This window comes from Doryrhamphus excisus, linkage group LG9, assembly GCF_037039965.1.
Source record: "Doryrhamphus excisus strain RoL-2023G ecotype Guam linkage group LG9, RoL_Dexc_Guam_v1.1, whole genome shotgun sequence".
Classification (NCBI taxonomy): Eukaryota; Metazoa; Chordata; class Actinopteri; order Syngnathiformes; family Syngnathidae; genus Doryrhamphus; species Doryrhamphus excisus.
The window spans coordinates 12,918,633-12,934,758 of NC_136365.1; the positions used below are offsets into that span (position 1 = coordinate 12,918,633).

Sequence of the window (16,126 nt, forward strand, 5' to 3'; positions counted from 1 at the left end):
ATATTGCATTTATACAAGCATAAAATGGAAGCTCAGTTTTTGATTGGGTTGAATTGGTTTTGCCACGGTAGACCGTATTTAGACATCATGAACACAAGAGGCAGTCAGCCTGGGCTTATTTGTCTTGCAAATGAATGGCTAGCATCTTCTGGTGTAGCTGTACTTCTATAATACCTTCACCCTGGTATAGCCATTTGTTTCTTTGCAGCTCTCGCTATGTTTTTAATCATCTGCTGGTGTTTTTCTTCCTAAAGCATGCTAAGAAGTTAGTAAGAATGTTTTGTTTTTTTCTCGCATTACGTCATTTTCTTTAATATTTATGCTTCATGCTTTTCAAATGATATTTTCCCCTACACTATAATTTTGTGACTTTATTTGCGTACAAATTCCAACTTTTTTTCCTTTGAATGTAACTTTTTTCTCTGAATATTTTGACCTTATTTTCCGAATATTTGTGGTGTTTTTTCAATGTATGCTTTTGCTTTATGTGTAATTTTGCAAATAATTTAACTTTCTATTTGTAAATTTTCTTATAATTATGACGCTATCCCCATTTATTCTTGTAATATGTTTTCTTTGCTGTTTTTCTTCTCATATTATGCATTTTTTCTTTAATGTTTCCACTCTATGCTTCCAAAGTGACATTATTTTTCCTTATAATTTTGCGAATTTATTTGCGTTAAATTGCAACTTTTTTCAGAAAATTCCTGCTGTTGTTTTTTTTTCATACAATTGTGCAAATATTTCCACTTTCTGTAAATATACTTCCTGTAAGTATGACTTCATTCCCATAATATTTTGACTTTATTCTCATAATATTCAAAAGTGGAATAAACCACGTGACTGATTGCTGACATAGTTTGTAGTTTTAGATTTACTTGTAATTATGACTTTATTCCCATAATATTTTGACTTCCATCCATCCTCTATGCCGCTTATCCTCACTAGGGTCGCGGGCCTATCCCAGCTGTCTTTGGGCGAGAGGCGTGGACTAGACCCTGGACTAGACAAACTATATGTTGACCTCTCATAATATTCTAAAGTGTAATAAGCCATGTGACTAATTTATATCTAACATAGCCATTTGTATTTTTTTGACTGGGAGGAATAAAAGATGTGATCCTCCACTTGTCCCAGACGGGACTGTTGATGTGAGTAGTAATAGTAGTGTTTCTTTAAAAGCACGTGACCTAGTGACTTCATGAATGAAACCACGTGATCCAAACATCAGTTGACGTCTGTCGTCTGAGCCCAGACTGAAACAAGCGAAGGAGGAGTGGATCCACCACACGGACCTGCCAGAAGGAAGAAAACATCTCCTCCATCCACCACTACATCACCCGACGCCCGCCTTCCAAGGGCGCCGGGTTTCACTTCCGGTGAGTCAAAAGTCCAAAACCCAACGTAAAACGGCCTGGAAGTGCTGAATAAACGCGTGTTTTGCTGAGTGTGCGTTATCCCGGTGTTGACGCCGAATCGTGTTTAAAAGCCCGGGAAGTGCTGAATCATCACGACCCGGTCGTCATCCAGTCGGGACCAGCGGTGCCGTCTCCAACCAAGCAACCGCTGACAAAGGAGGTCGCCGGTGCTGGCAAGCTGCTAAGCCATGTGTCGGAATTAGACGAGCGCTGACAGCAAAGGTCGGCTTTTGTGCTTTTTGTGTCAATGGCGTGTCTCCAATATGGCAGACTATGCAATGTATAATGCATGCAAAGAGTGAAATGAGCTACATGTAGTTAGTTTGACGTTAGCCGAGCGCAGTGCTGCTGACGGGTATCGACTTTGGTCATTTCACGTTAATGCGTCCTACTCTACTTGGAGTGACAGGAGTAAAAAAAAAACGTGGCGGTGAAGAAGAACCGCGCTGGTCTGTCAGCGGATAGCTTGAGAGAGATTCATCATGGAGAACCATTTATCCCGGTTCTTGTTCTTTTGACGTTAACTTTGTGAACCTTTTCGCAATGTTTAGCGAATAATGGACGTGTGCTCGTTAATATGGACGTCTAATCCTGTTATTTTATCAACCTTAGCGAGAGGAGAGCGGAGGCACGAGGGGGAGCCATGGCAACATGGATACATGGCACAGGCCGGCGGCGGGCGGGCGGAGACAAACGTCCACTACTCGAGCGAGGACGACGGAGGCTTTTAAACAAGTGCATGCACCTCGTGGCGATGGGGGCGCTGACACCTGCTGTCACCATTCAGCGACTTCCATACGTACTTACTCTGCATAGCCTACGCGATCCAAAGTCTAAGGAGAAGTGCGCGACCACTCCGCATCCTCAGTGTACTGTAAACTGGAAATGCGCGACCGCTCCAAATGCTCCAAGGAACTATATAAGTACGCGACCACTACAAATAAGCTCAGCGTACTGTTAAGTTTTAACAAGAGAAGTGTGCGACCTCTCCATTTACTAAGTGTACTGTCGGTACTGTTAAAGTCCACTGTAAGTCTATAAATGTGCCATCACTCCGAATCCTAAGTGTACTGTAAGTCAATGTGTGTGACCTCTCCTAATGCTAAGTGTAAGTCTATAAGGGCGCAACCACTCCGATTACTAACTGTATTCAAGTTTTTAAGTGTCAGACCCAACCACTTCAATGGCTCAGCGCACTGTTAGCTGTAAACTATACAAGTGCATGACTACTCTAATTACTAAGTGTTCTGCAAGTTTATAAGTGCACTGTAAGTCTATAAGTGTGCGACCGCTCCAAGTGGTAAGTGTAAGTCTCTAAGTGCACAGTCACAACAAATGCTAAGTGTACTGTAAGTGTAGAGTGCCGCCACCACTCCAATTGCTCAGTGTGCTGTAAACTATAAAAGTATGCAACCGTTCCAAATACTAAGGGTAAGTATTTACTCTAATTACGTGACCACTCCAAATGTTAAGTGTACAGTAAACTATAGAAGTGCATTTGTGCGACCACTCCCAATGATGTGTACGTATGTTGCCTCTCCAAATCCTGAGTGAACTTTAAGTCTACGTGTGCGACCACTCTTAATGCTAAGTGTAAGTCTATGAGTGCACGACCACTACAAATGCTAAGTGTGCTGTAAATCTGTAAGCCTGCAACCTTTCCCAATGCTACGTGTGCCATCGCTCTGAATCTTAAGTAAGTATACAGGTGCACAGATTGGGATGTGATTGTTTGAAATGAATGTTAACATTAGACTAAACCCTATGTCTATATCTCAGTGTGCTTTACATCAATTCCAACTCCTCTTATTCAGTCAGATGTCTATGTAACTAAGACGAGTAAAGACAACATGAGAGAACTTAGGATTGCATGATCTGCCGAGTGCACTGCAAGGGAAGAGTAATATGGAATACGGAAGAAAAGAGAAAGTTCACCTCCTAATGACTCCAAATCAGCAGCTTTACTTGGAGTCAGCACTCTGCTGAGTATATCAAAAAGTATGTAGTAAGCAAATTGGCAAGTACTGTAATAGAGGGTCATAATGATGAAATAGTTGTATCAGTGTTTGAGAGAGGAGTAGACCCCTTTACTCCTAGCACACACACACAAACAAGCTCGGGCTAAGCTTTTTATACTCGGTATCAGTATTTAATCAGTGCTTCAAGTGCATTTCTCTGTCAAGTACTTTCCCCATCCTTCCCTGGTGTTCACAGTAATTGAACGCTGACCAGTGCTTATGTGTGCAACTTTGCTGATGGTGGCGGAGCGGCGGCAAAGCGTGCGGAGCGGGGGGAGGAAGAATGAGAGATGGGATTTGCGCAAAGATTGAGAACAAGGACCTTTTTGTCTTCAAGGCACTCCCCTGAAAATGCTGAGGCGAAGCAAACGCTCCCTCGCTTGACAGATGGCGTTTTCACTTGCTACTTATCACAGCTAGTTTCTTTGCCGCCTGTGTGTGTGTGAGAGAGAGAGAAAGAGTCAACCAGGCAAGCAGGTTTAAATCTCGGTGAGTGTGAGAGGGTTACACACCAAGGTTACAATGGTGAGCATGCAAACGACAGTGTAGCAGTGGAAAGAGATTTTACGGTATCTGTTGTTGCATTGTTCTGTCGGTGTGGAACCTGAAGGTCACATCTCAGAGGGATGTGTTGGATTGTGTGCCGAAGTTCCGAGCAGGCTTCAGCAGCTCACATGCAAAGACTGGGTAGGACAGCTCCAGTGAGTGAGCTCTGTTCGCGAGACGGAAGGCGGTTGGGCAGATCGATAGTTGAGCGCAATGATGAAATATGCTGGAAGCAGATCTGCTGCATAATCATCACTATCCTGGCTGCTTTTTTCTATCCGTGTCAGTTTGTTGCTTTATGTTGGAACCCCTGGGACTGGAAAATAGAAAGGGTCTTGGATGGATTTATGCAGCTCAAATTATGTCATGTTGATACCAATAGGGGCATTTATAAAAAGGCATATTTTTCCTGGGTGTTTTGGCTTCTCGTCCACGCTCATATTTTCCAAAACTCTGGCTTCAGTGTTTGTGTGTGGGCAGGTAAAACGATGAGCTTTTTGGTTTCTGTTGTGAGAATTATGTAACATGATCTCCCTGACATGATTTATTTCTCCTGATATTAGCACTTATCTCATCACTATTCTTTGTAGGGATGTCCGATAAATATCACATAAAAATGTGATATTGGTTGATATTGGATTTTTTTTTTCCCAATTATGAAAACCAATATTTAAAAAAAATAATGCATGTGTTCATTCCACCACAGCAGATATGTCATGTTACACATATCTGTAACGGTATCAGCTGATATCGATATTGCAAATTGAGAGTTGGATATTATCGGACATACCTAAATTTTTTTCCTTAATATTTCAACTGTATGCTACTAAAATCACAAATTGTTCATTATATTACGAGTATATTCTTGTAAAATTGCAACTTTTTTCTCCTTCCAACTTTACAACAAAATCATAGCTGATTTTTAAATTTCTGCTGTTTTTTCTTAAAAATTTTGTTGTTGAATTATATTCTTGAATGTGCCGTAGACCAATAAAAAACAGCCAGGGGCCACATTTTGGATACCCCTGCTCTAAGTGCTTCAAAGTTGATGTGGACTCCTTGAGGAGGATGCAACACCTTTGCACACAGATGCACTTCAAAACCAAAAACAGTGTAGCATTTGAGATGTCAGCAGTATCTGTACATTTCTACCAATTGCATCATCTCCAAGCACCGACTTTCTGCATTGTCTGTCTTCCTGCAGTGTGCCCATAGTAGAATTGTGCTTTGAAGTCCTGCAGCTTATTCATGTGACAACATGCACATATTGGATGGACATCAAGATGGAAAGAGAGTGAAGAAAGACAAGTGTGTGCCAAATGAAGCATCATTCCCAGTCACTGACAAAGAGTTTAAAAACTTACCTCATTAAAAAGTGTACACGATAATTATTCACGTAGGATTTTGGCATCTGTGCTTCTGAGTTGTTGTGTTAATGTTGGTAATGGATAGTTTGTTTTGGCATTGATCTTTCCCTATTGCTTCTTGTGAGGCTCACACACTTGTAAATAATAAACATAATCGAATAGAATAGCACAGCCTAGACATCTGCTAATGGTTAACTAAATACAGTGGAACCTGATTAGCATCATGAATCCGTTCCAGAAGGACTGACTCCAACTGAAACATACTCGTTCCCTGTTTGAGCTGTGTCAGAGTGTGCTTCTCATTGCCGGCAATAAGTCAGACCCATTTCCAGCGGGGGTTGGACTACGGCAAGGATGTCCTTCGGCACCGATTTTATTCATGACTTTTGTGGACAGAATTTCCAGGCACAGCCAGGGCATTGTGGGGTTCTGGTTTTGCAGGGTTGCAGATGATGTGGTACTGCTGGCTTCATCAAGCTGTGACCTTCAGCTCTGACTGGATCGGTTCGGAGCAGAGTGTGAAGCGGCTGGGATGAGGATCGGCACCTCCAACCCTTGACCAACGTGAATTCAGACTTGCTATTCAATCATTTCAGCCTATAGTGGATTGACGTGGAAGGTTTAGTGTTGTTACAGTACATTATAGCAGGTTAATTGTTTCTTTATTCATCAACCACTCTCCAGCTAGCAGCTGAAGAGGAATGATACAAGTTGCAAATGCTTCAAGCATATGTACAGCATAGAGATGAGCATGTGCTCCGTCTCTGCACACTTGTCAACAGAGCATGAGAGACAGTGATGGAAGCGCCATGAATTGTCTCTGTAATACAGCTGTGTCACAATAGAGTACAGCGGCAGAGGTGTGTGTGTGTGTGTGTGTGTGTGCAGAAGCTTCAGCATTGGACCCAGGCTTCATTTGTGTTCACACTAAATGGGCTTCTTAGAGGAATTATTGCTATATGATTTACTATAGCTGAGCGTCACAGAAACAGCTTCCTCTCTTCTTTTGAAAAAAAAGCAGAGCCGGAGCCTGACCATGCTTTTTATCAGAATCATTCATTTGTTGGGAAATTGTCACCACATTCCAACTTGCTGTACCTGGAATGGGAAAAACATGTTGGCGCCAGGACTTTACCCTCACTTTCAAGAAGTGGCTTTAAACGCATACATAACCCTTTTCTACTCCCAGAAAAGGTTATTGAGTGAAGGGATAAAATCCTATGAGCGCTGCCTTTTACTTAAATGCTAATCAATACAGCACAGACAAGGCCGAGCAGTCCAAAACATGCCTGGGTCAGTGTGTACTTCCTGTTTGACTCCAGTCTTGTTGGTAGTACTAATGTGTATCAAAGTTTCCATTGCAGCTTGAGCTGCTCACCTTGCTGCCACAAGTGAACGTTGATGGGAATTGATTATTTGTTAAATCCTACTAAGTCACTGTCTAGTCAATTAACTGACTAGCGAAGTCATTGAAACAACCAATGGCAGTCAGGGTAGTATCAAGCTCAGATGCCTCAACTGTGGTACACTACAAATGAATACATCGATTAATTAATTAGTTACAAATTAAATGAAACATAAATAAAGGCATTAGTTGATAATTACCAATAAAATACATGTTTTTAATGTAATGAATAAATAAATTGGTTGATTAAGTCGTGAAAATAATTTGTATAAAATTAAAATACATTATTAAATAAAATAAAATACAAATAAACATTCAAATTAATAAATACATTAAATTATAATAATACAAAAATGTATAAATGTAATCAATTAGATTACAGATTAAGTACAAATAAAATGTAAATAAATAAATAGTTACAATACAAAAAAGAATACATACAATAAAAATACTAATTAAAGAAATGAGGTAAAATACAAAACATTTGAATATATATTTATTTAAATAGTGCGGTACACTTTCTTTTGCATGAACACATGCATATAAACGTGAAAGGAACAATTGGAATGAATGATCTAACAAAAATTCAAATTGTTTCGTCACCACCCGGGCATGATCTCCTTTACAGTTGGGGTCCTCTACCTGGGAGCTTGACTGTATCCCCTTTCGCTGGGGTTACTGCTATAGTAGCGCTCCATCAGTATCATGTTTGCTGCCCTGCTCCGGGAATGGAGCATCCACCAACACCTGACTTGGACCTTGCTGATCCGGACGCCATCCTAGCCGGTATGACTGTATCATTCAGTGTATAGCATTAGCATGTCGTGTGAAGAGGATTGCAATTATACCATTTGCAATGATACTTTTAATAATCTAATATGACACCTCAGGAAGAATGACCAGGACTCAACCGCTAAATGATGACAAGAAATGGTCTGCAATACTGGAAACAAACTATGCAGCCACATTATTGTGCACTTTCCAGATTGTATCCTTGCTGTCGACAGTAGGAGGACATGTTGTTTTAGTGGATGTTTGCTCGTCATGTTTTTCATGGCTATTTTGTTGAGACAAAAGGCAATGGTACAATTTTTGGGAGCAGAGCCTAGCTTTCTTCTTTGTCCTCATGTGCTCTTCATGTCTTCTGCTTCTCTCCGTGTTATCACTCTTATTTCATGCTCTGCATACTTCCAAGTTAATAGCTTCCTGCTCTCTGTTACACACACATCATCACACACTCGGCGTTCTCCCTTGTGTTTAGCCTCTTCACTCTCCATCATCTCTGCTGTGGGGCTGCTCCCTCTCTAGCAGGTTGCCATGATCGATGTTTTGATTCCTAAATCTCTGTTAGCGTCCCCACAGTGCTCAGCGTTAATTATTTAAGGCGCACAGCCCACGCAGATCATTGCGCACAAGCGCTGCCCCCTCCTAACGCACAACGTGAGACTTCAGGACAACTTTGACCATTTTATTTCATACACTTGCCTTGTGTCATCTCTGTGTCCTCCCAGTGATGTTGCCCATTAGGCAAAAGAGGCGGATGCTAAAGACGCCGTCTTGCAACGTTGGGCTTTGAATTTTGAGGCTTCACTCTATCATGCTTTTTCAAAAATATATTTCAATAAATGGTATGTGTTTTTGCCTAAAATAATCATTTTTTTCAAGCATAAATATGGCTGAATGAACTAAAATGCAAATATGAGGCACTCAGACGTGTTCAAAGACGTTGTGACCAGGATGAAAACATGCAGGCCAACAAGAACAGCCACCTCTGCCCCTGAGTGGAATGCAGTCCAGCCCCTCTGGAGAGGACTGCTTCCAGAGCCCTTGCAGCGTACTTCCCAGGAGGTCACATTTCACGTTGCACCCGACCCCTTTGGCAAGGTCATACAGATTAACCAGTAAAAATAGCATCCTATGTCTTTTTGTAAGTATGTACAGTAAATCGCAGATGGAGGGGTGCTCCTTGGGCGCCACTGTGGGTGTGGTTGTTACCTGCCAAGTTAGTGTAAGTTATTGGCTAAAGATAGACTTTCCACTGCACCCTACTATTCTTAATCACTCGCTGTGTCTTCTTTTCTGTTTGTCCACTTGTTATGCTTGCATCCTCCCACACACAAAAGCTTGTGTAGCGACTAATCTGGCGATATATTTGTACACGCTGTGTGTGTGTCTGGAAGTCACTTTCCAAGAAATTCCTCTGTGTGTTGTTACTGGCCTGCTGTGAAAGGTTTTTCTCCAAGAAGATTAATTAGAGTGCAGACTGAAGCCATACACGCACACACGCTCGCATGCAGTTGGTGTGCAGTACTGTGCATGAATGTTTGATACTCTTTATCCGACTGTTTATCAGGACGACTGTTTCAGTTATACCCTGTGCGTGTGTGTGTGCATGTGCGCGCGTGTGTGCGTCAGATGGTTAGCAGTAGCCTGATTGCACTGGGTCAGCTTCAAAACTTTTCTAATTGGAGGTTTTAGTCCTGGTCGTTGCTGAGCTCAGTTCTTTTCTCCCCCCACACCCTTCCCCCGTGTTCTCTCCATCCTCCCTCCACCCACCCCTATCCCCAACAGCTAAGCTCTTACAAATGTGTTGAGGATGCATTTTCACCCAAACGCCCTCCCACCCCCTCTGCCTGCCTCCTCCTGTCCTCTCCAGGCGCTCCATCCTTCTAACCCACCTCTGTCCTCCTCCTCTTTTCTGCCTCCCTTGTCATTTGCACCCCCACCCTTCATGTCTTCCCTCCATACTCAGCATTTTCCTCAGCTGTGGGTGTGATGTGTCCGCTGTAACACTAATCAGGAGATGTCAGCATTATATCTGTCCTCTTTTACCTACTAGACGTGCTACCCATCACCTCCTCGCCCTCTTGTTTTTCTTCAGTCTTATCTCTGCTTGTGTTTCAGCCATCTCCACAGCATGTGCGTGTGTGTGTGCCTGCATGTGTGTGTGTTGTCTTTCAGCGGTAACCATAAGCACCTCCGCTCTTGAGTCGTCAGCGCTCTTTCTATAAAAATCCAGCCGAGCACAGCAAAAATGCTGTGTTGTAGCAACACTGGCATTGAGCACAGCACCCCTCATGCACGGCGAGCACCCCACCATGCACGGCGATCAGCCCTAATGCACGGCGAGCACCCCACCACGCACGGCAAGCAGCCCTCATGCACGGAGGGAAGGACACTTCTGGCAAGCCGAAGATGAATGGCAATGCCTTTTCTCAGCAGATGAACTTTAAAGTTAGAATTAATTAGTTATGTTATATATTGGTCCATTTCTGAAAGCAAAAATGACATTTATAGTTCATGGTGCCAGCCGTGATGCCAGCTGTGATGTCCCTGAATGCGCTGTTCATGCACCATCATGAGGTGCATGCCATTTTTGCATGCTGTCCATCCCGACACACAGCTGCAGATATTCGCTGGAGAAGAGCGTGCCACAAAGAGAGAGACAGCGTCTCACTAATATAAACAATCCCTTTAAATATGAAATATTTGAGTTTCCGCATTGACACTGCTCGTCATCGAGAGGTGCCAAAGCACCTGAGAACCTCTGGTATAATTCTTGCATCTGACAAAAGTCAACTCGCATCATAGTTTAGGAACGGAACTCTGACGTAACCCTAGGACCACCTCTACACAAATCTGACACCTCCTTTACGTGGACAAAAACAGCAGCTTGTCCTCGTGAAGCTTTCATCTACCCGATTACCCAATCATTGCATTGTATGTCACCTGGCGTGCCCGTTGAAATGCTAAAAGACGGGCCGATAGAAGTGACACAAGACGACGTTTGGAGAGAGCAGGGGAGAGGGGTGAGTGAGGCTCGAAATCTGCTGAGTCATCATGACCGATCTCATGATGATCGCTTAGGAGCAGCAACAAGAGACACCCTTTATTGAAAACACACACACTGCACAATGCAAAGCATGCCTTGTGAACGTCCACTCTGAGGACTGATCTCATCACTGGCTTCTTCATGTCCATCCTTTGCCTTTTGTTTGCACTTGTAAGCTAATATGTGTCATCCATGCACTTCCCACCATTGCTTCTGCACATCCGCGTGAGGTTTGTGTTTTCCAATGGACTCCTAACAAATTATATCACTTCCTCTTCTCTCGTCTTCGTAGCGACTGGCCTCCTGCCAACCTATAAGACGAAGGCATTGAGTACTATCAGTGTACGCATCAGGAAACAGGAAGCCAAGGAAAATGTCAGCTATACACAAATGTCACATGTGACTTTCACTCATACAAGCTGTTACTTTGACCTGCTGGGTATTGATCCACCAACAGAAAGGCAAGTAGTTTTCTTTTACATGCATGGAAGTAACCCTGTTGTTTTGTGTAGGTCTGTTCAGAAGAACAAGGGTCCTGTGGCATGACGACGACAAACAAAGGAAATAAAGCCTTAAAGGTGAGAACATCAAGTACACGATTTGTATGCTTTAAAGGGCCCCTTAAATGATTTATTGACTTTGTTTAAATATGTTATATATTAATAAACCCTAAAACCCTTGTGAGGAAGCAGTGGAAAATGAATGAATGTTCTCGTTGAAAATGAATGAATGTTCTAGATGGTTCGATTTTTGCAAGCCAATGGTATATTTGCAAAAATTACATTTATAGTTCATGGCGCATGCCTTGGCGAGCTAGTTCTCACTGTTCAGTCTCATTCCCAGTACTGTCACTCAGGTAAACAAACAGAGCGGTGTACAAGACAGAGGATGTTTACAGTGACTATAGTGAAGATTTGAGCAATGTGGTAATAGTTTTCCAGGAGAAAAGAAGGAAGAAACATTTGGAGAACTTTCAGAACATGGATTTAAGCTTTAAGACATGGAGAGATGAAGATTGGTCCTCTTCAAAACCCAGAATCCCCACAGTAAACACATATTGTGAAAAGATGTTTATAGAGCATGTATAATGCTTTCCAGCCTTGTCGTTATCATGGAGTAGTGTTAGAAGACATGACAAGGCATGTAAACAAGACATGACTCTTTTCTGTAGCAACTATGACATATTTTTTCCCTGTGTATGTGGAATTTCATCCTTTTTCAAAATGCATTCGTGGCATACTTTGAAGCCAAATGCTTCTTGTAAAGCTGTTTCTTCATAGCAGTCATTAGTGAAATGATCACTGCAAAGAACAGAACTCGAGGTGGGCCTCCATCTGTCTCTGCTTGTCTGCACTTGTCCACTTGTCTTCATCCATTTTTGTCTTTTTTGTCTTCATTTGAAAAAGAAAACAAACCTACAGTGTCACTGTAAACATCCAGCAGCAACACAACATTTTGGCATGACGACTATTTGATGGAAAATATACTGAACCAAGTCGACTTCGAGAAGAGTGCAATTAATGCATACCCAGGTGAAGTGTCCTGCATGAATAATTCTTTTCAATTCCATTTTTTTTCTAGGTGAAGCGAGAGCCAGGGGAGAATGGCACCAGCTTGACCGACGACGAGCTGGTGACCATGTCGGTACGTGAGCTCAACCAACACCTCCGAGGGCTCTCCAAAGACGAGATCCTGCAACTGAAGCAACGCAGACGCACCCTTAAGAATCGGGGCTATGCAGCCAGCTGCCGGGTAAAGCGAGTCACCCAGAAGGAAGAGCTGGAGAAGCAGAAGGCCCAGCTGCAACAAGAAGTAGACAAACTGGCTAATGAGAATGCATCCATGCGCCTGGAGCTGGACGCGCTCAGGTCCAAGTATGAGGCCTTACAGACCTTTGCCAGGACTGTGGCCAGGAGCCCCACTGTGGGGGTTGGAGCGTCCTCACTCATTGGTCCACTTATACCGGGTAAGGCAGCGACGGCGACCAGCGTGATTACAATAGTCAAGACAAAAGCAGACGCTCGATCTTGAGAGGGACTTGGTTGACTTAAAGGTGTGCCAGGATGGAATTCAGCTGCATTTGCGTTTCCTGCATTTGCACTGCACTCATGGACATGGGTGATGTCAGTGCAGATGAAGGATTTGTGCTCATGCCTGCAAGAGGACTCGTTCACATGCAAGCAGGAGGACTCATGCTCATGCCAGCAAGAGAACTTGTTCACATGCATGCAGGAGGACTCATGCTCATGCATGTGAAGGACTCGTGCTCATGTAAGCAGTGGCAGAGATGACGCATGCTCGTGAATGCAATAGGACTCGTGCTGACGTAAGCAAGAGAGCAAGAGGACTCGTGCTCAAGCAAGCAGGGGCACGCATGCTCATCAAGCAAGAAGACTCGTGCTCATGCAAGCAGGGGGACTCGTGCTTTTGCAAGCAGGGGGACTCGTGCTCATGACAGCAGGGGGACTCGTGCTCGCTCATTGGCTACAGGAAAACCAGACAGAATTGCCACTACTGCCAATGAAAAGTATCTTTAAAAGGCAATGCAGTTTATGATTGAAATGAGATGTTGTCGTCATGACAACTCGGAAAGTTGCACAAATGATTTTAAATAATTTTAGAAGACATCATATGACCTGCTCAATTCAGTGGCTGCAGATGAGTCCCATCTGGCTCCTTGATATAAATATACATATACTGTATATACTGTATATATATGACACAATTGTGTTTGTTCAATTGTGTTTTTTTTGTTTCGTACCGTGTTGAGCTAGAAAATGTATTGTCTGTGTGTGAATTGTTATACAGTATATGAGAAATTGGTATTGTTGTTGGTGGTATTTTCCTATTGCTTGTGTTGTATTCCAGTTGGCATCCATGACTTCCAAAGTAGCCACGTGATGACGGAAGGAGTGGAAAGACACAAACAGGAGCTTCCACTGAAATGTGGGAATAAGATAATACTGTACGTGCTGTGTAGCAGCCATCCTGATGAATAACAACAGTTACCCGTTCATTTGACGGGCCTACATCAACCGCTTATGTCAACGTAAGTTGGCCGGGGTTCTGCCGCGCTGACCCTCAAATTTGAATGGTCGTTCAAAACAGTCATCGCATCAGAGTTGTAACTGACAGGACTCCAAAGCACATTCTTGGAAATGTGCAGTCACGCCATGACGACAAGCTTTATGCTACAATTCATTTCTCATGGTGTTCTATTGACAACGAGTCTGTCCGTACATGGTCACGTGTATTTTATAAATGGCTTTGCATTTTTTATATGGACTTGTAACATTTTGATATGTCTATTTTGCAATTGTACCAAAAGTGTCTTAACTACTGATAGCTTTCTTCTTTCTCTAGTGCAAGGGTCGGAAACCTTTTTGGCGAAGAGAGCCATGAAGGCCAGATATTTTAAAATGTGTATCTGTGAGAGCCATATACATTTTTTTTAAACATTGAATGCAATAAAATGTGTGCATTTTTATGTAAGACCAACAGTTTTAGATAATGGGCTCTAATTACGTAGACCAGGCACACTACCCCACGCCAATGGGGTGTGGCCAGCACACTTTCGTGAGCAGCGCAGTGTCTAATAATAAATCAAATACTTGTTGCCATTAATACAACTTCTGCTGCTGCATAGTTTTGCACCGTACTCCGTAGACGTATTTCATTCTTTTGGCCATCTTCGTCAGAAGGCTTGGTTCTGCAGCTTTAGCTATTTGACTAAAGGAGGAAAGTTTACATTTACATGTTTTTTGACATCTCAATGACCGAGGTAGACTACAGCATTACCCAGTAATAATCAAGTTTTGGTGTTTGACCTGGAAAATATCATCAGGAAAGATAGATATGGTTGGCCGTATTGCAGCAGAATATAGTACATGGACGAATTAAAATGCATAAGAAAGTTGTTGATTTTGAATATTATTTTTAACAGTCATTTCTGTGATGGTTTACTTTAAAATGTTAGCAAAAATAAATTTTTATTGTGGTAAGAAATGCTTGAGAGCCAGATACAGTCATCAAAAGAGCCCTACCTGGCTCCCGAGCCATAGGTTCCCTACCTCTGCTCTAGTGTCTAGATATGTGTGTGTGTGAAGCTGTGAAAAAGTCAAGTGACGAGGTATGTATTGTTAACTTTCACTGAGTGAATGATGACAGGCATGCTTTTGTTTCGTTTTTGATAGCTTAATGTCCCATATTCGTGATGCAAGCTTGTCCTGTGGTGCTGGGAGTGATTCACCCCCCCAAAAAACACTTTGGTGTTGTGTGTGTGTGTGCGCGCTGTAAGCATATTTAATTTTTGGATATATGTCAGGGAAGTTATTGTACTTTGTGTTTTGTCAAATATTTGAAGTTCATATTCACCGTGTTAATGACGCTGTGATGGTTGCTTCATGTGTTACGTGGATTTAATATGCAGACAGGCAGAAGTATTTTTTGATCCATTTCATTTGGGGTTTTTCTTCCCTTCAGTGTCGAGCCATGTCTGTGGTGTCCAAAGTAGTCCAAAGCCCCTGGGGGTCACTTGCAGCCAGAGGAATATAAAAAATCAATGTCAAACCAAGGATGATGAAGGAAAAAAAAAGTATTTTTATGTAAAATAAAAACAGTTTTTTCTTCCATATTTGCTTTTTTTTGCTTTTTTTTTTGCTTTAATTTTAGAATAAGAAAATCAACCATGGGCTGCACATTGGACACCCCTGGCCTATATCATTCTATTTATAGAGTACATGGATATGTCGTGTAGTCAACTCCAGCGTGTCTTATAAACAAATGAAGAATATCAAAGTGTTTTTTCTGTATTTTATCATTTTGGTCACCCTGACTTTGCTATTTGTCAATGTTTGATGGAGAAGATAAGAAAACTAATGCTGGCTCTTTGACTCAAGTCGATGCTAAATGTTAATCATTGACTTGTCATCATCCTGCTGGGCCAATGGGTGAGGCGTTGGCCATGTTTTCATGCAGAATCAGGCCACCGAAAAGCCTTTGCGATAGCCATCCGTGTCATGCCACGTCATGAAAATGTGATGTGAAACCTCCCATTAGTAGGAGGAAATGAATTCATCCTTTATAATTTTTTAAGGACCATCCTTTAACTATTTTTGAGTTGTTGTTTATTTGGACGCTTGACTCCAGGTGTGTTTACTGCTTGTATGTTTCTGAAGGTGTTCCGTGGTGGATTTGAAGCTGTAGACATGTATTGAGTTTGTGTGACAATGGTGCAAATATTCTACATTTCGTACTTTTTCTGTATGAATTATTCTTACTGTTTCTGTGGGAAATGACTGAAAATGTGACAGTCTTTGTATTTATCTTCAAGTAAATCATTGCTTTTTGTAGATACAAAGTGATGATGACAAGGTACTAGTAATTATAGGACTAACTATCATCGTCAGTCAAATGTTTAATTTATTGATGTATATACACTTGATGTCAATAAACACTTTATTTTGTATATGAACAATAAACATGCTTTAAATTGATGTCCTAATTCTTTATTTCGTTTTATTAAAAATATTAATTACTGT

The 16,126-nt window shown here is 42.0% G+C and overlaps 1 protein-coding gene across 4 annotated transcripts; it reads left to right on the top strand.

The window, feature by feature from the left end:
• The first annotated feature begins 1,230 nt into the window (after positions 1–1,230).
• On the top strand, positions 1,231–16,081 carry LOC131130814 (MAF bZIP transcription factor Gb). Of its 4 annotated transcripts, XM_078793422.1 has the most exons (5): positions 1,392–1,640; positions 2,031–2,341; positions 5,187–7,540; positions 11,099–11,164; positions 12,168–16,081. In XM_078793422.1, the coding sequence occupies exons 4-5, from the start codon at positions 11,129–11,131 to the stop codon at positions 12,615–12,617; spliced, it is 486 nt and encodes a 161-aa protein (XP_078649548.1). In that variant the 5' UTR covers positions 1,392–1,640; positions 2,031–2,341; positions 5,187–7,540; positions 11,099–11,128; the 3' UTR covers positions 12,618–16,081. The 4 variants fall into 4 exon arrangements, with proteins under 4 accessions (XP_057930818.2, XP_078649548.1, XP_057930827.2 ...); XM_058074835.2 differs by lacking the exons at positions 1,392–1,640; positions 2,031–2,341; positions 5,187–7,540 and adding an exon at positions 1,231–1,379; XM_058074844.2 differs by lacking the exons at positions 2,031–2,341; positions 5,187–7,540.
• The last annotated feature ends 45 nt before the right edge of the window (positions 16,082–16,126 follow it).